Source organism: Garra rufa, unplaced genomic scaffold (assembly GCF_049309525.1).
Source record: "Garra rufa unplaced genomic scaffold, GarRuf1.0 hap1_unplaced_002, whole genome shotgun sequence".
Lineage (NCBI taxonomy): Eukaryota > Metazoa > Chordata > Actinopteri > Cypriniformes > Cyprinidae > Garra > Garra rufa.
The window spans coordinates 12,075,526-12,103,241 of NW_027394277.1; the positions used below are offsets into that span (position 1 = coordinate 12,075,526).

At 36.8% G+C, this 27,716-nt stretch overlaps 2 protein-coding genes across 4 annotated transcripts; one reads left to right on the forward strand and one right to left on the reverse strand.

Annotated features, from left to right (window-relative positions):
* Positions 1-284: 284 nt before the first annotated feature.
* Positions 285-11,920, forward strand: LOC141305386 (nuclear receptor coactivator 4-like). Of its 3 annotated transcripts, none has more exons than XM_073832485.1 (10): positions 285-423; positions 5,012-5,138; positions 5,915-6,055; positions 6,371-6,459; positions 6,689-6,797; positions 7,773-7,844; positions 7,931-8,062; positions 8,436-9,404; positions 10,516-10,608; positions 10,699-11,920. In XM_073832485.1, exons 2-10 carry the CDS (start codon positions 5,013-5,015, stop codon positions 10,702-10,704), a joined length of 1,737 nt encoding a protein of 578 aa, XP_073688586.1. In that variant the 5' UTR covers positions 285-423; position 5,012; the 3' UTR covers positions 10,705-11,920. The 3 variants fall into 3 exon arrangements, with proteins under 3 accessions (XP_073688586.1, XP_073688588.1, XP_073688587.1); XM_073832487.1 differs by having other exon boundaries at positions 7,776-7,844; XM_073832486.1 differs by lacking the exon at positions 285-423 and adding an exon at positions 1,525-1,679.
* Positions 11,748-27,716, reverse strand: LOC141305388 (mitochondrial import inner membrane translocase subunit Tim23-like). The gene is made up of 7 exons (XM_073832488.1): positions 27,080-27,716; positions 26,942-27,000; positions 26,756-26,849; positions 25,891-25,975; positions 22,289-22,347; positions 21,692-21,802; positions 11,748-13,501 (listed from the first exon to the last, which is right to left on the reverse strand). The coding sequence occupies exons 1-7, from the start codon at positions 27,198-27,200 to the stop codon at positions 13,389-13,391; spliced, it is 642 nt and encodes a 213-aa protein (XP_073688589.1). The 5' UTR covers positions 27,201-27,716; the 3' UTR covers positions 11,748-13,388.

A 27,716-nucleotide genomic window follows, 5' to 3' on the forward strand; every position in this document is an offset into this window, starting at 1 on the left:
AAATGGAGTGGGAAGGAGATATTGCATAATTATTTCGAACAAACAGATTTTTATTAACGAAATGTCCATCCTCACATGCATCATTAACGACTCTTCTTGCTCCAGGCACGTATATTAAATAAAATCTTTTAACTCTTTATATATCTTTTATATTTTATTCACTGTTTTTTTTTTATCCTGCTAAATCTGTAAAATTGTTTTACAGGCCACCAGATGGTAGCATTACATTTGAGAACAAAAACTGGAGGAGCGAGAACGCAATAGTATCGCGAGAACATGGTCTCCATTAGTCTCCAAATCTCCATTGACATTTAGCCTCACGGGTAGCTTAGCGCATGAGGAGACGCGGCACTGCTATCTCGCAGAAGCCTTTATTATATTAACATCACCTTTGTTTCCATACAAGGTTACCAGGTAGTCCAGGTATGTACACATCTAGTCTGTACTATAACATGTTTGTCTTCAGAAATAATTTCATTGTTAGCTTATGCGGCGTCAGAATGTTAATCTAGGTTAGTGGAGGTGAGTGCATAAAATCGCTATATATGTAACAAGTCAGGCTTTCTTCTATAAGTTACTGTTACGGTGATCTGTTTCAAGTTTTGACAAATGTATGCTTAATCTGAGAATCGCTTTAATGACAAGTTAAAAAAAAATTATAAACTGAAATTAGTTCACAGTGTCCCCGGCAATGTGACTTATAAAAGGGGGCGACAGAGGGCCGACCTATAGGTTATATTTTCAATGTCCACTTCAGATATTCATTCTTCGTTTTATTTAACTTTAATTTTTTATCATTTATTTAGACAAAGTGTACACTTTGTATGTGTTCTAATGTTGCGTAATATATCAGTCAAGTATTAGATCGTCATTGCGAAGTAGTGCCTGGTTAGTGAAAGTTAGTGCAGTGCAGATATAGATATTTAAAGAAGATAATTATTACAGTCAGGTGTCATTAAGTTATAAAAGCATAGAGATTAAATTTTGACTTTGACCTACATTTAAACACTGATTCATTCTCAAGTGATTTTTTGTTTGTTTGCTGACAGATATTTTTACTGCATTTCCATAATTTATACTGACACATATGATGTATTTGTTTGATACAATACTGGCTATTGTCATTTTCACAATTTTCACCTCACTAGTGAAATAACAAATCCTCATGTGGTAAATAATATTGCCAGTTTTGACAGTTTCACACTGTTGTGACAATTCAAGTTCAAGTTGTTTTGCGCTTACATCAGCATTTTTGCAGTTTTGCATCTTTAAAGGCATGTCAGCTTTTACATAAGTTTCAGTTCCTCATTTTAATTCCTTTTTAGACACAAGTTGCCATTATCAAGTAGGGGGCGCAGTTTATTTCACTTGCGCTGTTTGTGTGTTTTGGGGTCGCTTCTGGAAGTCATCGAGTGCATTGCATTCTGATCGTGTCGTTAGTCGCGCCTCCCTGTGAGTGGGGCCCCGTGTACGTGCAGAATCAGTCGGCACATGTGGAGGCAGATAGAGGCAGCTTTGCCTACGTATGCAGTGACGTACCTGTGGGTCGAGGGTAGGGACTCTCAGATAAAGCCGTGGAAACAATTAGACTTTCATCTAATGACAATAAGCGAAGTAATCGGCGCAGTTGGATTGTATTGACGACTGTTGTGTATCGATCGATTGATTGACAAGACGAGGTAGGAACCGTTCTGCAAGTTCGACTTGACGCTTTATGTAAACGCAGTGAATTTTCCGTGAACGCCGCTTTTTATAATCGTCTGTATTGTACAATACCAAATAGTGAATACCTAATAAATATCGATATGAGTGGCTATTACGTACACTAATCAAAAAATACCATGGTGTTACTGTTGGTTTTTGATGTGTATTAACGTTTGACCTGTACTATGGTAAAACCATGGTATTTTCTTAAATTGCAATATGGTAATTACAGTACTATGATATTGCCATCCAATGCAACCACTGTACCTCGGTAGTGCCACAGTTATAGTGCATGCTACTGTTTTTTTTTTTATCTCAAATAGATATAAAAAATATATAGAATACTTGTAAAAGTGTATTTGTTTGTTTAAATTAAGCTTTACGTTTGAAAATTAGTTTTTAAGTTAAAATGTCTAGATATGGTCTTGTTTCCTGTCCCTCGAGTTTATAACCCATGCATGTAGTCCGGATAGAAGGCTCTAGATTGGTGGAGAGACTGGGCTTTTGTTCTGTCTGCTGCATGCTTTGTGCAGATGTTGCTGTTTTTATGCACCTCAAAGATGTTTCTTTTGAGATCTTTCTTTTGAGACCATCATTCATTAGTCTTTATATGTTTAAATAATAGCTGTCTGATCTAAAATGCAGCTTGAGAGCTCTTCCTGTTGTTCTAATGGGTGTATACACCATTTTGCAGATTTTTTTTCTGTTTCCCCCCTGGTGGGACAAGTTTAGTTGTACTGTTGCACACTTTCCAGGAATTTAAGACTTTTGCCCTTGAGACGCTGTCAGCTGTATTGTATGATACCTCACGTGTACCTCTAAGTTTGGCAAGCACATATCATTACTGACACTGAGACATTCGCAGGATGTCAGAGAGGTTTTGAGTTCGAAGGAAAAAGGCCACAGCTGAAGTTGTCTGATATGGTTTTATACTACAAGTAAAACGTTTGCATGATCAAACTCATTCCTACTGAGTTATTTTCCACACTAGATTATAATAACCGTCAAGTGAAGTTACTAAAACTATGTAAAAATTGTTTGAGTAAATGCATGTCATGTTTTACACCATCATTTAGGTGAATTGTGAAATAAAGTGGATGTATGTTAATGCTAGAAGAATTACTTTTTCCCTGTCTACTCATCAAGTTGAAAACATTTACAGCATTTAATCAAAATGACATTTATTGAAGAAATTAATGCAAGATTTGTTTATCTGCAAAAATATTTCAAGCCAAAGTATAAGCAAAAATGTTTGAGAAGCAAAGTCAGCCAAGTATATCTGAACTTGCAATTGGTAGCCTGTACAAAGCTATTTAATTACAGTAAATAAAACATGCATAAAATAATGGAAATTGAATAAAAGAAATATGTAGGGCTGCAACGATTAATCGAACGATGTTGTGAGGCGCGTCTAGACAATGAAGCCGGTACTTTGATTTCGATTTTCAGCGCGATTTGGCGTGGCTTGTCAGTGATTTACGGCGGGGTGTTTGAATTGCCGCTCCAGCTGAACGCACGTGATGGAGATTTACTACTAATCAAAGTACCGGCTTCATTGTCTAGACGCGCCTCACAACATCGTTCGATTAATCGTTGCAGCCCTAGAAATATGGAACCTTGGACCACAAAACAAGTGATTAAGGGTCAATTTTTTTTTAAAATAAAAAAGCCTTCCATTGATGTATGGTTTGTTAGGATAGGAAAATATTTGACCGACTTTTTGAAAAGTTGGAATCTGAAGGTGTAAAAAAAAATCTAAATATTGAGAAAATCGCCTTTAAGTTGTCCAAATGAAGTTCTTAGCAATCCATATTACTAATCAAATTAAGTTTTAATATTTACGGTAGGAAATTTACTAAATATCTTCATGGAACATTATCTTTACTTTAATATCCTAATGATTTTTGGCATATAAGAAAAATCAGTGTATTGTTGGCAATTGTTACAAATATACTCATTCTATTTATGACTGAAAATTCTACTTATTTACAAAAAAATTAACAACTGGATGATAATTGGCAAGCAGGTTAATAACGATCACTGTTTCTAAGTAAATCTGTCAAACTATGATTGTTTTTTAAGGTCTGTTTTATTTAGTTGCTAATAACTAATTCTCACAAATAATTCCACGATATATACTTTTTAAAAATGTGAACAAATCAAAGACTAAACACTGAAATGCAGTTATGCCATATTTAAAGGGGTCATGAGTCATGACATGGATTTGTAAAATTATTATTTTAATATGTTCCTCGAGGTTTACTTATGTTAACATTTTAAATATGTAGAAATATAATTATTTCCAATCCTCATTCTGACCCTCTGTCTCAAACGACCTGTTTTTAAGGGGCGAGTCCTTAATCGGCTTGTCAGTAATTGTCACTGTTACGATTGACTAACGTCATTGCATAAGAAACAGTATCAACGCCTGCCCCCTCGCTATTGCATATCAAAATAAAACAGTCATTTACAGACAAAGAATTATGAAACCATTTACTTACAGTTTGTGATGCAGCTGCAGTCAGATCTAGTGCCGCTTCAGCTTTCAGCAAATGTTGCTCTCAGATGTTACTCTCCATGACACTGTACCTCATGTGCAAAACAAAACGCTCTGAACAATCTGACAAGATCCAGGATGCTGAACAAGCTGTTTAAACCAAACGCATCTATGTGAACCGTGTCAGAAAACGAACGTGCATCTGTATACTATATCCAGTGTCAACAAGATAGCGGCCACGGCTAATTTCTATTTGCTTTTGACGCAACAATTGCATTCAGCGTATTCAAGTGTGAAGCCGACTAAGCGACTGAACGCCAGTGGGCAGGGCCTATAGTGAGAACATGACTATTCGTCAATGTGTTGCTCTGGAGGCAGTGTTTATGCAAAAAACAGCACCTGGTTGATGTCACCCTGGCACTTCAAATCCAAACAGGCCATTTTTTGAGCTTGATTAAAAAAATGCTTTTTTTTTTTATAATAAGGACATTTCAGGCTATGAATCTTGCAGGATGTTTTAATGATACAAAGATTTCTTATATGCCAAAAGATCAAGGCGAATTCGATTTCCCATATCATGACACCTTTTAAAATAGTCATACTAAATCTCATGTCTTTCCAGACCTGTATGAATTGATTTTTTCTTTGTAACATGAAGGAGTAGTATTTGGAGCATCAATGGTAAACCAAAACGGTTTGGTTTATAACCTTTCAAATGATGATGTCTGGGTCAACAATGCTTTTAACCAGTCAACTGAGAATAGAGAACAAAGCGATTGATTTTAGCTGACATGATTTGTTTGTCCGCAGCATGTCACCCGTGGGGCAGAGAGAGAAGGCTGCCCTCAGGCAGTGCATTCAGGCTCGGGCCCAGCTGGAAGAGGCCATTGTTGGGGTCATCAAAGCTGAAGTTCAGCTTAGAAGCAACTCCAGAGAGGTGAGATACAGCAGCAGCTGTTTTGTCCTGCATGTTTTGGTGTCATTCAGTAAAGATATGAAGTACTGGTCTATTTTTAATCTTTTATTTTTATACTTAACTCTTAAATCATGCTTGTGTTATTAACGGTTTAGTGTCTCAAGTTATAAACATCATTTATCTTTATCTTTCTAAAGAGTGTGACTTTATTTTATTTTTAAACGTTGTGGCTTCGTAATGTGTTTTAAGTTCATTTAGTGCACAATGAGATGTTATTTTCTTGTTTGTGTTATAAACATAAGAAAACATCCATGCATATGACATAATTTGTTACACCTCAAAGGCACAGGTAATAATTACTGTTTAGATGCAGGTAGTCTAAGGGGGGAGTAGAGCTTAGTAGACCACAGCTAAACAAGTTCAGAAGTATTAACAATTGTGAAATGGTCTTGAATAGTCAAAAATAGTTTGTAGGCAAGTATATCGGATTTACACTCATTCACTTAAGCTCTGTTGAGAAACCTCATTGGGTTTCCCCATAATCTCTCAAAACAGCTGCATGGATCAGAGTATAATGTTTCTCTGTTTTGAGTGAATAAGGACCATGTTTATATTATTGTAGATTATTCAGATTGTTGCAGGCTGTCCTTCAACATTTAGGAGGTGGGGACATCTTATTCTTCACCACAGCATGAGTTTTAAAAGCTGCTTGGCATCTGAATGCTTTCAAATCAAAGGCAGACGCGTCAGGACTCGCACCTACTAGCCTTCACACGCCTCTGTCTGCTCACTCACAGGTGAAGTCTCAGTTGCACAGCTGTATCAGTAGACATCTGGAGATCCTTCGCTCTCGTGAAGTCTGGCTGCTGGAGCAGATTGATCTGGTGGAGCAGCTCAAAGGAGAATCTTTACATCAGCAGCTACAGCAGTTGCATTTGGTGAGTTCTGAGCGTTCAATTTTTAGTTTGGACAAGAAGCATGTGATCATTTGTACACACAGCCATCTGTCAGTCAGGAAATTTATGCCGTTAGTGTATGAAGGCTTGCTTGTATGGTTTCATTGATGTATTTTAGTGTTGACAGTCAGAACAGGTACTTTTGATATCTTTAGGACAAAGCAACAGTTCTGAGAAATGTAGTCTAAATATTGACTCTGAATAACTGAAACTAAAATTTAAAGAAGTGAAGCTGTTCTGCTGTAGTTGAGTTACTGTAAAGCTCAAAAGATCATTGCTTCTCATGGTTTCTCACAGCTCAAAGGCCAATTTGACATCCTTATTCATCAGCTGGAGTATTCCAGTAGTAACAATCTTGCCACCCAGCTCACCAACTGCCTGGAAAAGTAAGAACTTTATTGACCATTCCAGAATTGTTTTGTTGTGTGTATCTGCTTCAGCATGTTAAATGACTGTTTACATATCAAGATAGTCAACAGACGCAATTTAGTGGTTTAAATCTCCATGTGATTCTCCAAGCAATCTACAGTAATCTTTAACCACAAAAATATCTATGTAGATGATGATAATGTCTTGGATAATAATGGGCTTTAAACTCGACTGTTGTCATTCCAGGCTATCTTCTCTCAATCTGACTCCTGAAGAAACCCCAGAGATGAGTTTCCAAGCAGATGCACGTAGCCTGCGTCAGGCTATCACATCCTTTGGGACCATTTCTACCCAGGTTTGTGGAATTGCTGATTGGCGCACTTAGACACGAAGGCTTGTGGTTAACACAGATTGATAGCTGTAAAAATAAGTAAAGAAAGGAATTATAGTAGGGCAATGACTGAAACTTAATATTTTTAGCCTTTTGCAATATATATCTCAATATATTTGGTTTGAAATTGCTTAAATTAAAGTGATTTTATTTTATATTTTTATAATAGGGCAAGGATTAAAACTCAATATTGTCAAACTTTTGACAATGTATATCAGTATATATGATTCGAGATGCTTAAATTGAAGTAATTTTATATTTTTGTAGTGAGGACAGGACTAAAACTCAATATTATTAACCTTTTGCCATTATATATCTCAAATGCTTAAATTCAAGTGATTTTGTATTTTTAGGGTAGGACAAGGACTTAAACTCTGTATTTTCAGACTTTTGCCAATATATATCTCAATACATGTGGTTTGAAATTGCTTATTCAAGTGATTTTGTATTTTATAGTAGGGCAAGGACTAAAACCCAATATTTTCAGCCTTTTGCCAATTTATATTTCAATGTATTTGATATAAAATCACTTGAATTTAAGATATTTCATATTTTCATAGTAGGGACAGGACTAAAACAACTATTTTTAACTCAGTATTTTACTCCATGCACTTATGTACATACACTACTTCCGACAACAGTAAACATTAATTCTGAACGTTCTTGTACTTTTGTTCAGTGCAAACAACCTCAAGCTGTTGTGGCACTGGCTGTGCCTGGTGTAGACATTGTGTGACTTCAGTGAACACTTTCTGATAGAACATTTGGTCCGGTCATTAACTTGGGATTGAAATGTCCATTGACTTTTGATAGGATCACAGTGTGGCTAAGAGTAGAGTAGAGCGTATCAAAATATTATGTGCTCATACCTTTGCTATAAATAGACCTGTGACCTGTGTTACACAAAGCACCTGCATTCCTAACTGTTCTCTGCTGCAGCAGATGGAGACCTCAAACTCTTCTGAGAGACCGTGGCTTCACCAGGACTGCCCAATTGCTTGCAAGAAACAGGTTTGTTTTTGAAGTTACTCTTGGCTTGTATAGCATCCTGCTCATTCATGTGCATCCAAAGTAAAATACCCATCTGGTTTACTTAGAAAGTAGATCCTGAATGGGCCACACCTCTGGCTGAGTGGCTTCTAGGGAGCCGTTCGGTAAGCAGCGCTCCTGTAGGACACCACTTGAGCACAAACCCCCAGGACTGGCTGCTTGTTTCCAAGGAATCTCAGGTAAATGTTTTTCATTTATTTTCCTAATGTTATCATGAGAAGGTGTTGATGCACTCTTAAAAATAAAGGTTCCTTATTGGCATTGACGGTTCCATGAAGAACCTTGAACATCCATGGAACCTTTCAAATGCAGAAAAGGTTCTTTATAGTGGAAACAGGTTCTTTAGATTATTAAAATGTTCTTCAAAATGGTTCCTTTAAGAACTGTTTACTGAATGGTTCTTTGAGGAACCAAAAATGGCATGGAAAGGCATTGTGTAGCTCACTTGCTGAGAACCGTTGAATTATTCACTTGATTGTAGTTAAAGTGCTACTGCTCTCAAATTTATGTCTTTAGGAAATGGCACACTGACTTTTCATTTCTACTTTACAGGAAGAGCGACAGTTGCCTGCCTTTGACTTCCAAAAAGCTTGGGGCCAGCTTCAAGACCTTGAGTCATGGCTTCTGAAGGAGAAATTGCCAGTTCGTGAGCGAACCTGCAGTGGAAGCTCAACCTTCTCAATTGAGATGATTGAGGAAAGCGACTTAAATCTGGATGAGGTTGAAGTCGAAGACCTGCAGGAAAAAGGGGAAGACACTGTTGAGGAAGAAGATCTCAACAAGTGGCTTATCAGCCCAAGCCCGGTCAAACAAGAGACCAGCCCGGTTGAAGCTGACCGCTTCAAGCAGATCGTCAAACCCTTTTACGAGAGCTTCTCCTCCAGTGACTGGTTGCCGAAATCTGACTGCAGCTCTTGCTGTGCCACACGCACCACTGCCGTGGAAATCGAGAACCTCGGAAAGCTCAAGTGCCTGAAGACTCCACCTGCATCCGCTACCAGCACTCCAATCACAAGTCCAGATCCCATCGAGATGTGGCTTCACAAGACCATCCCTATCGAGACCACCTGCAAAGCCAACGAGACCTGTGCCAGCTACGCTCAATGTGTCTGTGACGACAACTGTGGAAAAGAGGCCCTTAGTGCTTGGCTCCTCAAGAAAGAGGCTAGAGATAAGAACGGTGTTCCTGTCAATAAGAACGCAACAAACAAAGCCTCTAGTCACCAGCAGGAGCAGCAGCAGAAGGTTCAAGCCATTCTAGAGGCATGGCTACACCCAAGCAACAGTGCCAAGTCCCCTGCCCTGACGTCCCTTTCTGCCTGGGTGACCCCGCACATCAAAACCTCAGACTCTGAGAGCTCCACCCAGGAGCCTTTGCAGAACTGGCTTGTGCCAGCGATGAAGCACATAAGCACAACCACTGAGACGCCAAACGAGCCAAAGACGGAGAACACTAAAGAGCAAGACAGCAAGGATATTGAGGAGGACAAATGGCTTCTACGCAAACGGGCCAGTGCACAGGTGAGGCTGATTTCACAACGTAAACATATTAAAGGGATAGTTCACCCAAAAAATGGAAATTGTCATCAATTCCTCACTTTAATGTCATTGTAAAACCCATAGAATTTTAGTTTATCTTCAAAACACAGAATTTGAATTAAACCTGAGAGATTTGTGTTCCTCCACTGAAACGCTAAACAATCAAAACTTTGATGCTCGAAAAAGTTCATAAAGACATAGTAAATATGATCCATAATCCAAGCTTCAATTGCTTTAGATGATTAAAGGATAATTTACTCACCCCCATGTCATCCAAGATGTTCATGTCTTCTTCAGTTGAAAATAAATGAAGGTTTTTGAGGAAAACATCTCAAGATTTTTCACTCCATATAGTGGACTTGAATAATTGATCTGCTTTGAAGTCCACTATATGGACAAAATCTCTGCGATGTTTTCCACAAAAACTTTTTCTTTTCGACTGAAGAAAGACAGACATTAACATCTTGGAGTAGGGGGAGTAAATTAGCAGAAAATTTTAATTCAGGAGTGAACTTATTCTTTTAACAGACTTAATTCAGGATTGTATTCACGTGTAAAAATTGATCAACACACATATAGGGCACATCAAATATGGTAAACGCAACTCTTTATGAATTTTTTAATCTCAGTGGAGGAACAGAAATCTCTCAGGTTTCATTAAAAATATTTTCTTTTGTATATTCTTCTTCAGTCTTCCAGGTTTAGTCACTTTGAGGTTGTCACTTAGATTGTCCATCCATAGTATAGAGTTTGAGAAAGTGTCACAGGGTTCATACCGATACTGTAAAATGAAATTCCAGAAATTTCAAAGACTTTTCAAGCACTACTTTATTTTTTAAGGACTTCGATTGGAGATCTCACTTATCAAACAATTCTCTTTCATATTCTGAAAAAAGATAAATAGGTCAATACAAATATAACCAAATGGCAAAAATTAAGTGAAGCACATGCAAAGTATTACTACTAAAGTATTACAAAGTACTACATACTAAACTTTTACTATAGTAAAATCACAGTTAATTTTCTTAAGGGCTTTGTGTTTGTATACTTATATACATACTCTTCATTGCATGTTTTCATGTGGTTTGTCCAGGAAAGGCTAGGCCTACCCAGAGTATGTGACCTGTTTTCTTGTATGAAGCTCAGTGGGGATAAAGAGAAGTGGCTACATCAAACAACTACACAGGTGAGAAACTATGTGAATGTTTTTTTTATTTTTTTTAAATGTTGTTTTTTGCATTCAGAGAAAGTAAAACCATTCTTTTCTTTTTTTCAGATATGAATGCAGCATCCACTGGCTTTCGGAGTTTGACTCCAGCGCTATTTAATCGCTGATTATTGCACAATATTTTTCTTCAGCGCTCTTTGGGGATTCATTCTCTCTGTAATCTTCTGGAGATTGAAAGGGTGATTTGGGACCAAAGGTCCTGGCTGGGAGGCAAGGCTTTTGGTACACCATCACTTGAGGAAGTGCTAATGCAGGGGAATTACTGTGATTTTTGCTCTCTTATTGGCTTAACGCAGTTCAATTCCAGTAATGTGGTGAAGACCAATGTGTTTATATTAGAATTCAGTCATGTGATTTAGAAATCACGAAGAAATGGACCAGATTGGTGCATACAAAAGCAAATACAAAACAATTTTTTATTTTTTTTTCCCTATGGAGGCATAATGGGAGGGGGGTTTGGGAAGAGCTGAAATAAATCTATATTCATTTTAATCACGCACAGTTACAGCTTTTTTTATTCATGTTTCAAAACTCAATCCTGCACATTTGGAGGAAGACATACTTTAAAGCAGAGAAAGATTTCCTCCATTATCAGTTCTTTAAATATATATATATTTATATAGAATTTTACCATTTTCTGAAGTATGGAATGAGCTTCTCTTGCCGTTTATTTCGATGATTATATTATACACTTTAGTGGCATTCAAAACTCATATAGCAGCTAAACATAGCATACCATCTGTTTTTGAAACCTCAAGAAATTTGACAACTCGTGCCTGACAACGAATGTGTAGCAACGCTTGCTGTCAGTCCACTGTTTTGTATGTGTGGAAAACAGTCCATCATAGTTTGCCATTTCTGCTGTGTATGGGCTATTGGTCTTTGTGTTTAGCATAGAATCACTATAGTTCTTTTTCAGTTGAATTGCTCATATAATAACCACTGGTAATGCTTGATGTCTCTGATGTGAACCATTCTGTCAACATACAAGACAAGAGTTATATTTGCACTTGCAGAGCAAAGGCTACAGATGAAACTAAACAGCTTCAGTTTCATCATTGTCATCTCATGTACCAATCTTTTACTTAGTAATGGACCAAGAACTTGGTACATAAACATTTTAATGCAAAACTCTGTCTTTTTTCTGTCAGCATGTGCCAGTGTTGGACTGCAGTATTGCACATGTACACATATGTAGGTTAATCTCAAATATTGCTTACGTGATCTCTAATGCTTTGTCAACTGAATAAATAAACGTATATAAATGAGATTCCAGTTGTCGAGTGAATGATTTCAAGAAAGAGGAACATAAATGGACCAAATAAAATCCCATTTGAGGTCATATAAATCTCATCTCAACATTTTGGTAAACACTCAGCTAAGTGCAAAACGAAAAAAAATAAATTTTATACCACACATTTATTTAACATTTAGCAACACTGATAAATATTTACGTCCACATGTACATTCTGGTGTCTGGTGCTTAAGCATTGTTTCATGTAGTAATACACATAATTACCAAATATTTCAGTAAACACTTATTGTCCATTTCTAGTGCCAAGTTAAGTTTGTTCAAATGCATGTTTTTAACCTCAATTTCTGATTGTAGCTTTGTATAATTGCTTAACGAATTACAAATACTGAAAACAAGCAATGAATTGCTGCACTATTTGTTACTTTAGCCATTATGGGATATAAACACATAGCTGATAATCTATCAGTTACAATAATGAACACTATCAATTGGACAGATAAGTTTAACCTTAGTCTAAAATACACTATATTGGCAAAAGTTTTGGGACAGCCCCTTCTAATGAACGAGTTTGACTACTTTAGTCATTTCTATGAGTACAAATCTTAATGTTTAAACATATAATGATATTCAAGGGAATTGTGTGGCTTTAATTTTATGGCAACAGTTTGGACATGACCCTTTTCTTTTCTAACATGAAAATGCATCTGCAACTTGACTGGTCTGCATAGATCCTAAACCCATCTGAACACTTCTGGTGTGACTTCAAATGCAGACCTGGAGTTAAAAACTCATCACCAAATACCAATGACTTGTACATATGGGTACAGCCATTTTAGACACTTCCAAAACTGTTGCAACAGAGATGGAAATACAATTTTTAAATTCCATCCTTGTTGCCACAGTTTTGGAAGTGCCATTTTCTGTTCTAAAGAAGGTGGTGTCCCAATACTCTTGTCCATAGTGTATGTACCAGTGTTTGCTGATGGGTTTTTGGCTCAAGGTCTGCATTTAAAGTCACGCCAGAGGCGTTTAGCTGAGAGTAGGACTTTGCTTATTGCAGACCAGTCAAGTTCTTCCACACTGACTGAATCAATCACTTCTTTTTTGAACCTTGTCTTATATACAGATGCACTGTCATGTTAAAATAGAAAAGAGTCATGTCCAAACTGTTGCTATAAAATTAGAAGCACACAATTCCCTAGAATATAATTATGTGCTTAAACATTAAGATTTGTACTCAAGGAAATGACTAAAGTAGCCAAACCTGTTCATTAGAATGGGGGTGTTCCAATACTTTTGACAATATAGTGTAGGTTTTAATCATACCTTATATTTAATCATAAATCATGTCATTGTAAGAGATTGTCATGAATTTAAAACCTCAAAATGTAGTTCCTTGACCTTTACATCTTAGCTTTAATGTTAACAGGCATTTGGCATTTGAAAAATTTGGACTAATTTGTTGATTGTCTTGATAGAAGCTTCAGTAGCGGGTAGGAGAGTTTCCCTTCAGATGGTCCCAGTTATTGTAGAGAGCATAGAGTCCAGAAAGCGTCAGCCCAACCAACCCGCCCCGCGCTGCCCCCCGTAAACCTCCTGCAACAAAACAAAAAATAACTTCAGGAAACGAAACAAGTGAAAACAAGTATCAGCAGTTTCTCTCCAGATGAACTTGCTGCCCTTCTCCTCATTCCCACTATATTGTGCAATAACTCTTTCAAGCACATTTTGCATTAAACTTAGGAATGCATTAGCTAACCTAAGGCATTTAGCCAGCACTGAAAACGCGCCAATCAGTGTCGCTTAGATCAGCGGTTCTCAATTCCAGTCCTGGGGTACCCCTGCTCTGCACACTGACAGGTCAAAAGCATACAATCTGACAGCAAAACGCACGTCCTCAATGTGTGCTATGGGTTTACGGGAAAACGTCTGTCGTAAACATGCGTTTTTGTGTCCTCAATTTGTAAGTTGCTATTAAAATGTGCGTTCTCAAAGTGTGGTTTAACATTTAAATGCGCGTTCTTAACGTGTGCTATGAAAACATGCGTCAAAAAAGTGCGTTTTTGTGTCAAAAAGTGCGTCCTCAATGTGTGATTTGCCATTAAAACACACATTGTCAACATGTACTATGGGTTTACAGAAATCATGCATCGTAAATGTGCGTTTTGTTTGTCAAAATGCGTGTCCTTGACATGTCCCTGCTGAAAAAACCCCCCCAGCTAAAACCAGCCTAGGCTGGTTGGCTAGTCTTAGCTGGTTTAAGCTGGTTTTAGCTGGTGGTCTCCCAGCCTGACTAGGCTGTGAAAGTGGCCAAAACCCCTCTAAAACCAGCCTGCTGACCAGCTAAAACCAGCCAACAAGCCTAAGCTGGTTTTAGCTGTTTTTTTCAGCAGGGGTGATTTGCTATAAAAACTGAAAATACATTAGCTAATCAGGCATATTTATTCAGCGCTTAAAAAAACATCAGCTAATCTAAATGCCTATGGCAAGCCATAGTATTCATATATGCCTGGTTGGGCGTCTGATTGCACTGACACGTTAAAAGCGTGCGATTTGACAGCAAAATGCACGTCCTTAAAGTGTGATTTGCCATAAAAACATGCATCCTCGACATGCAATTTGCCATAAAAATGTGCACTATGGGTTTACGGAAAACGTGTGTTGGAAACGTGTGTTTAAGTGTGTCAAAAGGTGCATACTCGACGTGTGATTTGCCATAAAAATGCACACTCTTGACGTGTGATTTGCCATAAAAATGCACGTTCTAAACACGTGCTATGGGTTTACAGAAAATGTGCATCGGAAACGTGCGTTTACGTGTGTCTAAATGCAAAAACACTAATCTAAGCACCAGTGATTGGCGCATTTTTCAGTGCTGACTAAAAGCATCTGTGATTGGCACATTTTCCGTGCTGACTAAGCAGCTGTGATTGGCGCGTTTTCAGCATTTACGGAAATTGTGCGTCAAAAATGTGCATTTAAGTGTCAAAACGCTCAGAAACGTGCATTTAAGTGTCAAAACATACTAAGTACCTGCGATAGTGATGCGCGGATGGCGGTTATATCCGCGGGCGCTGCGGATAATCCGCGGGTCGGGTGGGTCGGGTACTGTAATAAAAAAATGCATTCTGATTATTTGCGGGTGGGTCGCGGGTGGATGAGATAAATCAATAATGATGCAAATATTAACTACATTTTCTAAAACTTGAACGTGTTTTAAATATGTTTTTCATCAGGCAGAGACGATTTCATTTGTGTGCGTGTGTGTGTTTGCCTGTTCTAAGTTTTTGGTGACAAAAACGTTGACATTCCATATAAAGTTTGAAGGGAGTTATGCCTGTGCTAATGCTATTGAGCACGGTAATGCAGCGGTGTAGTGCATTGGTCGCTTTGCGTTTACCCACGTCTCTAATGCGCATCATTCAGAAGTGTCCTGCATTAGCCAAAATCATGACAGTCCAACACATGAATAGCTAATTCAGTCGCATGTTAATAAATTGAAATATTCCCTAAAAACACCCAGTAAAGACAGTGATGTGGTCAGGACCGTGGCGCCGGCTTCTTTTGAAATATATTTGACGATTTTGCCTGATGCGTCCATGCTGCCTGTTCATTCTTACGCGAAAGCATGTCAGGCTAGGCGCGCAGTGGTAGGCTATAATTATTATTGATTACTTATTTGAATCAGTAGATTATAAAGAAAACAATACCTTAAAAATGAAAAGAAGCAGATTTTTATGCTCAGACCTTTCTTAAACTGGTGAACCCCTGTAAACTTCAGTCCAAGCATGCGTTCAAATACTAAGTTCAGAGCGGCTCTAATAGAGAGAAAACCCGACCGATTTCGTCAGAGATTGCGGAGAGTCGCATCCAGATGTCAGTTAACGTTATTCTTTTCTGCATGGATTTGGCTTAAAATCATGAGTGATAAACGTATAAGTGTGCAGCGATTTGCAGATCAGCTGAATCAATCTGCTGTTAACATGAACCATCAATTTATCATATCATCATGCAAAACTAAGAATTACAATAAGTGTAATATGACGATCGGGTGCGGTTATCTAAATCAGAGAAAAATATAGGTGCGGGTGGGTGGCGGGCGGATAATTTATTTGAAGCTGCGGATTCGGGTGACGATTGAGCCCATCCGCGCATCTCTAGCCTGCGATCTGTGCATTTTTCAGCGCCAATTAATCAAAGTGCCTCTGATTGGTGCATTTTCCGTGCTGACTAAGCAGCTGTGATTGGCGCGTTTTCAGCATTTACGGAAATCGTGCGTCAAAAATGTGCATTTAAGTGTCAAAACGCTCAGAAACGTGCATTTAAGTGTCAAAACATACTAAGTGCCTGCGATCTGTGCATTTTTCAGCGCCAATTAATCAAAGTGCCTCTGATTGGTGCATTTTCAGTGCTGACTAATCTAAGCAGCTGTGATTGGCGCATTTTCAGCGGGTGATTTAACAGCAAAATGTGTGTCCTCGATGTGTGATTTGCCATAAAAACGCACATCCTTGACGTAATTTGGCATAGAAATGCACGTCCTTGATGTGTGATTTGCCATAAAAATGCACGTTCTTAACGTGCTACGAGGTTTACGGAAAACGTGCATCGGAAACATGCGTTTAAGTTTGTCTAAATTCAAAAACACTAATCTAAGCGCCAGTGATTGGCACATTTTCTGTGCTGACTAAGCAGCTGTGATTGGCGAGTTTTCAGCATTTACGGAAATCGTGCGTCAGAAACGTGCATTTAAGTGTCAAAACGCTCAGAAACGTGCATTTAAGTGTCAAAACATACTAAGTGCCTGCGATCTGTGCATTTTTCAGCACCAATTAATCGAAGCACCTCTGATTGGTGCATTTTCAGTGCTGACTAATCTAAGCAGCTGTCATTGGTGCATTTTCAGCGTGCAATTTAACAGCAAAATGTGCATCCTCGAAGTGTGATTTGCTATTAAAACGCACATCTTTGACCTGATTTGGCATAGAAATGCACGTCCTTGATGTGTGATTTGCCATAAAAACATGCGTTCTTAATGTGCGCTATGGGTTTACGGAAAACATGCATTTAAGTGTCAAAATGCGAAAACACTAATCTAAGTGCCAGTGATTGAGTGTTTTTGAGTACTGACTAAAAGCATTTGTGATTGGCACATTTTCCGTGCTGACTAAGCGGCTGTGATTGGCGCATTTTCAGCATTTACGGAAATCGTGCGTTAGAAACATGCATTTAAGTGTCAAAATGCACTAAGTGTCTGTGATTTGTGCATTTTTCAGTGCTGACTAATCTAAGCACCTCTGATTGGTGCAGTTTCGAATGCGATTTTGAGCGCGATTTGGCGTAGCTTGTCAGTGATTTACGTCTCTGTGTATTAATTGCCGCTCCAGCTGAACGCACGTGATGGAGATTTACTACTAATTAAAGTACCGGCTTCATTGACTAAATGCGCCTCACAACATAGTGTGATTAATCGTGCAGCCCTATGTGTTTGGCACATTTTCGGTGTGCGATTTAACAGCAAATTGTGCGTCCTTGATGTGTGATTATAAAAACGCACATCCTCAACGTGATTTGGCATAGAAATGCACGTCCTTGATGTGTGATTTGCCATAAAAACATGTGTTCTTAACATGCGCTATGGGTTTACGGAAAGCACGTGTCGGGAAACATGCATTTTTGTGTCAAAACGCCTGTCTTCTAAGTGTGATTTAAAAAAAAAAAACTGCGTTCTTCAACGTACGCTTTGGAGTCACCAAAAACACACGCTTGTTGTCTTTTGATGCATAAGATTCCTTGAATTATCATCATATCATTATTGCAATAAACACCAGAAATTATCATGATATATTTTTAAGCACATATTTCACATTTTGAGATCCACTTGTATAAATTAAATTGTTAATTTGTTATTTAGTTATTTAATTAGTTATTGATTACATTTGAAGCAATAAGTTTTACATCCGATCACATTAATTATGGTTGGAAATAAATCAGACATTGTACCAACAATTTCTGGACACCCCTGGTTGGCCAATGCATTCCTAAGTTCAACAGAAACATGTCTGATTGGTTATAAGACTCAACTAATGCAGTGTGAGCAAATCTCAATGTAATTCTGGGAATTGACACTTTTCATTCATTTTCATAGTTAATTTAATTGCGACAGCCGTAATACGTTGTTTAATTGTGCAGGGGGATTTTTTTTCTCTGTTTTGAATTTATAGGCATTTTTGTTCATTTTGGTGGCATTTTGCCACCAGCCCTCGTTAATTTTCACCCCGCCCAAGACAAGATTATATAATGACTAATTTATTCCAAACTCAGGCATAATTATCACATTAAAACTAAAACTAGAATAATATTTTTGTTCAAAACTGGTCATATCTAGTCACTGACCTCCAGCAACAGTCTCACAGACGTCACTGGTGTAAAACAGATAGAGAAGAACTTAATTTCAGCCTGGCCCAGAACATGGAGAACAGCGATAGAGCTTTGAAAAGTGTGAGGACTCCACACCCACCATGAGTTAAGGCTTGATAACTGCTGAATGAAGTGGTGAATGTGAGTCAATGAGAGCCCACCCATCACACACACAGCCCACTGGAATGCTTGAAAATAACGTAACGCCTGTTTAAAAAAGGCTCTTCCTTGTCGACATGTTGACATATATCTACATTGCAGTTTTCTGTTAATATTAAACAGAAATGCCCCAAATATGCATCACAACACATGCCAGTAAAAAAAATGCTGTATCTGTTTTTACAGCACCATTATATTCACTGCACCTTTTCTGTGAGCTTGTAAATATGTTTGAGTATAGCCTGTGTGACATGTGACTACGAAACGTGAGATACCTAAGGTTATAAGTGATCTTGTGACCGCCTGAATGGCTTGGGACACACTGAACACAAACTGCATTCGTGGCAAAACTCTTATGTGACACTGAACCCTGCCAAACGCTTTGCAGCAGAGTAGGCAATGTGCTGCATCATCTCAACCTCCAGGAACTTCCCTTCTACGAACTTCGCAGCAAGGAATGTTGGGAAATTATTTTGTGGCGTCCCAACATCGCTTCTCTTTTACAAAATGCATTCATTCCTCCGCTACAGGGAAACACTTCTAGGGTAATTCTGTAAGGTACTTCCTTGCAGGAAGAATGTGTTTATAGCCATCTAATGACCTTCAATGACCTACATTAGTTTTTTGTACTACAACATTCAGGTTATGGAAGTACAAATCTCATTCATTCAGAAATTAATTTTTAACAATTCTCTATGGACCAAGGTTATAAATCAATGATACACCCTTCGGTTAAAGGCATGTCTATACACACTTTACACTTTCAAGGCTCAAAAATACATAAAATGTAATTAAAATAATTAAATGTAATTTATTCCTGTGATCAAAGCAGATTTATCAGCATCATTACTCCAGTCATCAGCGTCACATGATCCTTCGGAAATCATTCTAATATGCTGATTTGCTGCTCAAGAAATATTTCTTATTATCAATGTTGAAAACAGAATGCTTATAGAAAAAGTACAGTTGACGTCAAAAGTTTACATACACTTGATTATTAATACTGTTACCTGAATGACTCACAGGTGTTTTTTGTTTAGTGATAGTTGTTCATGCTTGTCCTGAACAGTTAAACTGCCTGCTGTTCTTCAGAAAAATCCTTCAGGTCCCACACATTTTTTGATTTTTCAGCATTTTTGTGTATTTGAACCCTTTCCAACAATGACTGTATGATTTTGAGATCCATCTTTTCACACTGAGGACAACTGAGGGACAACTATCACAGAAGGTCCAAACACTCACTGATGCTCCAGAAGGAAAAACGACGCATTAAGGCCAGGGGGTGAAAACTTTTACAATGTGAAGATCAGGGTAAATTTAACTTATTTTGTCTTCTGGGAAACATGTTGTATCTTCTGTAGCTTCTGAATGGCAGTACTACATGAAAAAAAATATTATATTAAGGCAAAATAAGAAAAATGTACATATCTCCATTCTGTTCAAAAGTTTACACCCCCAGCTCTTAATGCATCGTCTTTCCTTCTGGAGCATCAGTGAGTGTTTGATCCTTCTGTAATAGTTGCATATGAGTCCCTCAGTTGTCCTCAGAGTGAAAAGATGGATCTCAAAATCATACAGTCATTGTTGGAAAGAATTCAAAATACACAAAAATGCTGAAAAAAATGAATTTGTGGGACCTGAAGGAAGAAAACCGTACTGCCCCCAAACTTTTGAATGTTAATGTATTGGTATCTAGATAAATATTTAGCATTTTATATTTATTGTGATTTTATTCTTGTAACAAATTATATTTATAATCTAAATATAAATAATGCTTTATGTTTTACCATCTTTTTAAAAAAATATTAAATTCTCACTGCATCATGGAACTGTAATTCATTTTCTCAGTAACACTGAACAACAAGGCCTTTGTCTTGTCTTTTTGGAAGTTTATAATGTTGCAATTCATCTGGGAGTTGATTGGTTTGGTTCATGTCTGAGATGATGTTAAATATAAAAAAATAGGGAAATATATTTCCAAAATCAAGGTCACTGAGAAAGAGGGCATGAATTTTGGAGTGTGAAAATATATGAATAAAAAGTCCATGACAAACACTGACTAACTACACATTAGTTATCCGTGTGTTAAGCATTATATAATAACATCTGTTACTGTTATTAAAGGATTAGTTCACTTCCAGAACAGAAATTAACAGATAATGTACTCACCCCCTTGTCATCCAAGATGTTCATGTCTTTCTTTCTTCAGTCGTAAAGAAAATGTTTTTTGAGAAAATCGTTTTAGGATTTCTCTCCATATAATGGATATTTATGGTGCCAGTGAGTTTAAACTTCCAAAATGCAGTTTAAATGCAGCTTCAAAGAGCTCTAGAAGAAGGGTCTTACCTAGTAAAACAAACAAATTGACAATTATATACTTTTTAACCCTAAATGTTCGTCTCTGCGATGCGCATAAGTAGTCTGTGTGTCAATACAGTTAGGGTATGTTGAAAAACTCCCATCTTGTTTTATTCCCCAACTTTAAAATCGTCCTACATTGTTGCAGACGAACCGACCCAGTGTTTACAAAGTGAACATACGAAGAAGATCAAATACTCCTTACAAAAAAAAAGGTAAAACTGCGATGTAGGACGATTTTGAAGTTGAAGACGAAAACGAATTAGGAGTTTTTCGACATACCCTAACTGTATTGACCCGGGTTACACAGACTACGCATGCGCATCACAGAGACGAGCATTTGAGGTTAAAAAGTATATAAATTGTCAATTTATTTAGAAAATAACCAATCGTTTCGCTAGATAAGACCCTTCTTCTTCGGCTGGGATCGTTTAGAGCTGCATTTAAACTGCATTTTGGAAGTTCAAACTCGGGGGCACCATAGATATCCATTATATGGAGAGAAATCCTAAAATATTTTCCTGAAAAAACATAATTTCCTTACGACTGAAGAAAGAAAGACATGAAAATCTTGGATGACAAGGGGCTGAGCACATTATCTGTAAAATTTTGTTCTGGAAGTGAACTACTCCTTTAATTAGAGTTTTAAAAATGTTTCCTGTAAACGATCTTTTCAAACCAATGATTTGCTTTGTCATAAGCTCGAACAATTTCCCTTATCTCTTTAAACAAGTCATCCACAGAAAAGGAAGTACACAACATTGCTGTATCTTCCCTTCCAGTCTGCTGACAAAAGGTATTTTTTGCTTCTTAAAGATAACAACGTCATAAACATCAAACATGATCTACCTGGAGATTTGTAGAGGACACCAGTCAACGTTCCTGCAGCAATCGTGTTGAGATCGTCCTCTGCCCCTCTGGCCTTCTCAATGATCACACCAAACGCACTGTACAGCAGAGCTAAACACATATATCACCAACATAATTACACACAGTCAAACCAACAATCATTTAGATAACATTTGATATTTTTTTACCAGTGGGTGCAGGACACTATAGCTCCTTTATGTAAGTAAAATAAAGCAAACTGTGACATATTATACCCAAAAATTAGATTTGACACTTTGACCTGACCATGCTTTGTTACATAACTTTCTTTCAAAGTTATCTGACATTATCAAGATAAATTTGTTCTGACACAGTTTAACTCTTGAGTTCTTGACATACTTATTCACCATTTTCTAAACTAAAGTGAATAAACTGTGACCTAAAATGTTGAAGGTTTCTATATAAAAGTTGGTTTGACTCTATGACTTCTAATCTAAATGAAAAACACAGAAGGTCAAACGAAATAAAAACACCCTTCCGTTTCAAATGAGCGTTGGCGCGACTACAAAGATGAATGAGACTCATTTTGAGGGTTAAGGAGGCTGAAATTAGGCTCACCTAATGAACCCAATGTGTTTGCCCATGTGGCTCCTTGGCGGGTCACCATATTCAGGATCCTGAATGAGAGAATAATGGGGATTAAGAGTTTAAAACAAAGTCACAATTGACCTAAATCACTAATGACTTTGGTTTCAAACCATCAAGCCATATACAGAAACTGAGATGTTTTATGCCAAGAACACATGATTAAAATAAACAAGTAGGTCTTGGGAAAATGCATCCAGGGGCTACATGTTTGTTCTTTGTATTGTATTTCTTTGTATTTGCATTTTCCATGAATCAGCACTTGGACTTTCAAGGATATCTCCTTCAATAACAACTTCTTCGATCTGTGTCAGTCTTTAAGGAAATTATGGCAGGGTCATCATAACACTTTTCACCCAAACATCCCATAAATCTGCTGACAGCGGTCTTGTCTTGCATGTAACAGCAGTAGAGAGCAGACTTTGGCACACTGTACTTGTATAACTTGTTGAGAACGGCATGTGAACACGCTTTAATGCAGCCTTGACCACATGATGCTTTGGGTCACACAGGTGTGTACACACAGATGTATTTGAGCTATTGATTTAAAACAGCTGTCACAACATATCTCTATTGATAACTAAAAAAACATTGTGAAAATGGTACAAAATAAGAGTTTTTGAGTGAAAATGTCTGTGTGTGGCTGTACATTTGAATGTAGTAATATGAACGCAAAAAACTTAAAGAAATATAATAATTAATTTATTTGTTGCAAGTTGTTGCTGAAATATTTGAGCCAGGCCTGATAACGGCTACAAAACCACAAACACTGACACAAGAGGAACTAAGTGTTGTAATATCAGGATGAAATTTGTGTCTTGAAATCAGAATATAGTTTTTACTAAGAAACAGCAGCTACACTGTTGTTCTGTTGGTTAGTTATATTTTATTGTATTGCCATATCACCTACACAGGCCATTTATGTTTTCAAAATGGGCAAAAAGTTACAATTATAAGATAGAAATTTCACTTTTTATGTCAGAATTATAATCTTATTTCACCACCATCTTAAAATTGTAAACATTTAATAAGACATAAAAAGTCAAAATTATAAGATACTAATTCATAACTTCATAAAAAACAATTACAACTTTAAATGCACTCAAAACTGAATGAGCACTGTGCTACGTCCGAACTGATTGCACTGTATTTTATGTATAATAAATTTTATTCTCACCTATTTTAATTCATTTTAAATCCATTTTTAAATCATTTTAAACTGCAAAAAATGCTTTTCTCTTGTTTCCAGCCCAAATATCAACAAATTCGTAAATCAAAAAGGATTTTCTAGACAAGTAAAAAAGTCAAAATTAAGTTTTTTGCTTAGAACATGCTAAATAATCTGCCAATGGAGTAAGCAAAAAAATCTTATTTCAAACAGAAAACAAGTTTTATTTTTCTTACCCCATTGGCAGATTATTTTGCTTGTTTCAAGCAAAAACGCACCGAATTTTGACTTGTTTTTTCTGAAAACAAGAAAATAGTTTTTACCTACTTGATTTAAGATTTTTTAGACATTTTGGCTGGAAACAAAACAAAAAATCTAAGCAAGAAAAGCATTTTTTGCAGTGTAAATGCTCTTAAATTCTTTGTTTTTATTGTTGTGATTTGTCTATGATTATTTTAATTCCTTTTATGCACAGCACTTTGAATTACCATTGTGTATTAAAAGTGCAATACAAATAAACTTGCCTTGCTTTGCACTTGCAATAAATATTGTTCTTCTTGTCTTTGCTTTTTGTGTGTGTGTGTGTGTGTGTGTGTGTGTGTGTGTGTGTGTCCATCTTACAAAAGTTCTTTAGAGTTTGTCCTGCTAAAAAGTGCTTCATGACATTAAAATGGGTGAGACAAACAGCATATGATTTGTAGGTTAGTGCTAAAATATTAATTATTTGACCTATATGACACCTTGTATACACAACTTGGTCATGTCTGGATTTTGAATCATTTCTCTGATATAATCTGCCTAATTAAAGGCTTGAGGTTCAAAGGTGGGATTTTGCATTCACTAATTCTTTAAACAACAGCTTTTGTTCTTTTGTTTTCCGTTTTCTGTTTTATTTTCCATTTTGTGACGTCTCAACCCGTATGAAACCCCCCAACTGTCCACACCACAATTTCAATTCAAAGTAAAAATGCATGTGACTCTGGTGGTTGCAGTGGAATGTGGTGCATCACCACAAACCAGACAAAGGAAGCTCAGTGTGCCTATTCATATTCAGTTGTGCTTCACTGATATCACGCAATAACCCTGTTGTATGTTTCCTGACTGCACCTTTACCAGGAAATGCACTTTTGCTGTTTCTGTTCCTATGAAAGGCACAGTGCAAACTGTAGTGAACACTGCCCTCTGCTGGTTAACTGCTTATGTGTGCATGCAAGGTGTAGAAAGATGTGAAAGAATGAAGAAATACAAAAAAATCAATGCAGTGGATAATCCTTTAACCTTTCTGGGGAAATGTCATTAAAAAGACACCATGGAAGCCCATTTCCGCAAGATATGGAAAAAATAATTAAAGCTTTATTAATTAAAAATTATGACACAAGTCATAGTTGAGAGATACACCTAAAAAAAATGCTTTTCTTCATTTTTTTTGTCTTGTTTCTGGCCAAAATATCGAAAAATTCTTAAATCAAGAAGGATTTTCTAGACAAGTAACAATTATTCAGTCAAAATTAAGTGTGTTTTTGCTTGAAACAAGCTAAATAATCTGCCAATGGGGTAAGAAAAATAATCTTGTTTTCTGATTGTAATAAGATTTTTTTTCTGACCCCATTGGCAGATTATTTTGCTTGTTCTAAGCAAAAACTTAATTGTTACCTGTTTTTTCTGAAAACAAGCAAATATGTTTTACTTGTCTAGAAAATCCTTCTTGATTTAAGAATTTTTAGATATTTTGGCTGGAAACAAGACAAAAAATTTAAGTTGGAAAATCATTTTTTTGCAGTGTAAAAAGCTGAAATTATGACATAATTATATAAAAAAAGATATAAAGGTTACAATGTAAAAATACAGTATGACAAAAAGCCAAAATTAATTATAGTCATAATGACTTAATCTTATAATTAACACTTTCTATTTTATAATGTCAGGATACTCCTGAAAAAAAAAATATATTTTAAATCTCAGTGAGCTTTTTCTTGGTTAAATAAAGGTCAAATAAAGAAAAATCAACTTCAAATCTCATCAAATTTGTCAGTTTTAACTTATAACAGTGGTTATGACAGAAGTATCCTGAAATGATGAGACAGAAAGTGTTGAAATTATAAGATTAATCATTATGACATAAAAATCAATAATAATTTTGCCTTTTTGTCATACTGTCTTTCTACATTGTAACTTTTATATCTTTTTATTTCATAATTATGACTTAGTATGTCATCGTTTCAGCTTTTTATGTAAATTTAATTTCTCTCAACTACGAGTTGTGTCATAATTTTGATTGCGGTCAGAAACCACTGACTTTTAACTTTTTGTCATAAAAAAACTACATATACACAGTCCATACACAGTTATTATAGTAAACTAACAGTAAATTAATTTTCATGACTACAATTCAATTTGCAGTACTCACTGTACATTGCGAGGTTTGGACCAAGCCATGTTTCTGTTTTCAGACCAGCCCATTCGAAGTCCATTCACAGCCCCGAATACAGCACCTGTATGCCAGTGAGGTCAAAAGTTAACTTACACCTTGCAGAATCTGCAAAATGTCAATTATTTTACCAAAATAAGAGGGATCATAAAAACTACATGTTATTTTTTATTTAGTATTGACCTGAATCAAATATTTCACAAAAAGTCTATTGGTTTTTAAATTGGTTTTTCAGCAATGTTGTCTATTCGAACCCTTTCCAACAATGACTGTATGATTTTGAGATCCATCTTTTCACACTGAGGACAACTGAGGGACTCATATGCAACTATTACAGAAGATTCAAATGCTCCAGAAGGAAAAACAATGCATTAAGAGGCGGGGGTGAAAACTTTTGAACAGAATGAAGATGTGTATATTTTTATTATTTGGCCTAAATATAGTATTTTTTTCATTTAGTACTGCCCTTCAGAAGCCACAGAGGATACCTACATTTTTCCCAGAAGACAAAATAAGTAAAATTCCAAAAGTTTTCACCCCTGGCTCTTAATGCGTCATTTTTTTCTTCTGGAGTGTCAGTGAGTGTTTGAACCTTCTGTAATAGCTGCATATGAGTCCCTTAGTTGTCCTCAGTGTGAAAAGATGGATCTCAAAATCATAGTCATTGTTGGAAAGGGTTCAAATATACAAAAAATGCTAAAAAATAAATAAATTGTAGGACCTTAAGGACTTTTCTGAAGAACAGCAGGCAGTTTAACTGTTCAGGACAAACAAGGGACTCACGAACAACAAGTTACAAAAACCATAAGCAGACTGTACAATGCATTACGAAGAGATAAGATACCTGTGATACAACATCCTCCGATAGTAAAAAAGGCCAGCTCAAAGCGTCCTCTTGTTTTGTTTGCTCCAGTGGGTAAAATAAACTCATCTGTACCCTGTGAACACATGATCATGACAGATATCCATTAAATCACATCTATTCAAAACAAATAAAGGCAGCTAATGGCCATCTGATCTCAGATCTCACCTGTATGAGATACCTGGGGTCCACATTAAGGTATGGAGAAAGAGGACTCATACCTGTCACTTTTTAAGAAAAGCAACTTTAGTAAGCTACTGAATCATATGTACCATACATATCTATTAATATTTATGTCAGACTTACATGGCACTCCAGCGAGCTCTGTCTTTGAATACTGCGGACCAGAAGATCCAAACAGACCGAAGCCTCCAGCACTTTTTGAGCCTGTACTAGAGCTAGATGGTTCTGATGGCTCATTATCCATGTCTAGTTTCAGAGGTTCGTGCACCTATTTACTCAGAAACATTTAAGGATATGCCTAACTTATAGGAATCGCTTTACGCACTAACTTACTGACAGTTAGCTGTTCCCTGACGAGCTTTAATTTAGCAGGTCAGTAGTAATAAGGTTAGATAAGGACTCTGGCTGTCTGGACTGTCTGGCAGTTGGTCTGCTTTTTTCCAAAACACAATCAAATGGTTTAATTCGTCAGTATTTTCACTCGTGCCATTTTCGCCACTACTGCATGGCGAATGTTTAACCCGCAGCCGCAGCTCGTCTTGTTTGCCGTAAAGTAAGCTGTCGACGGTCATTAAACTAACCACCACAAACAGTTCTCTTCACTCAAACTCATACGTTTAGCATTTTTACTACTGTATAATCTAAAAATAGTTCGTGTGGTAATAGGGACAAACTGTGAATATGTTTGTTACTTGCCTAGCTTCACCGAAGCACACCCACGACAGTTTTTGCGACAGCAAACGATTTCTGGCCAGATGAA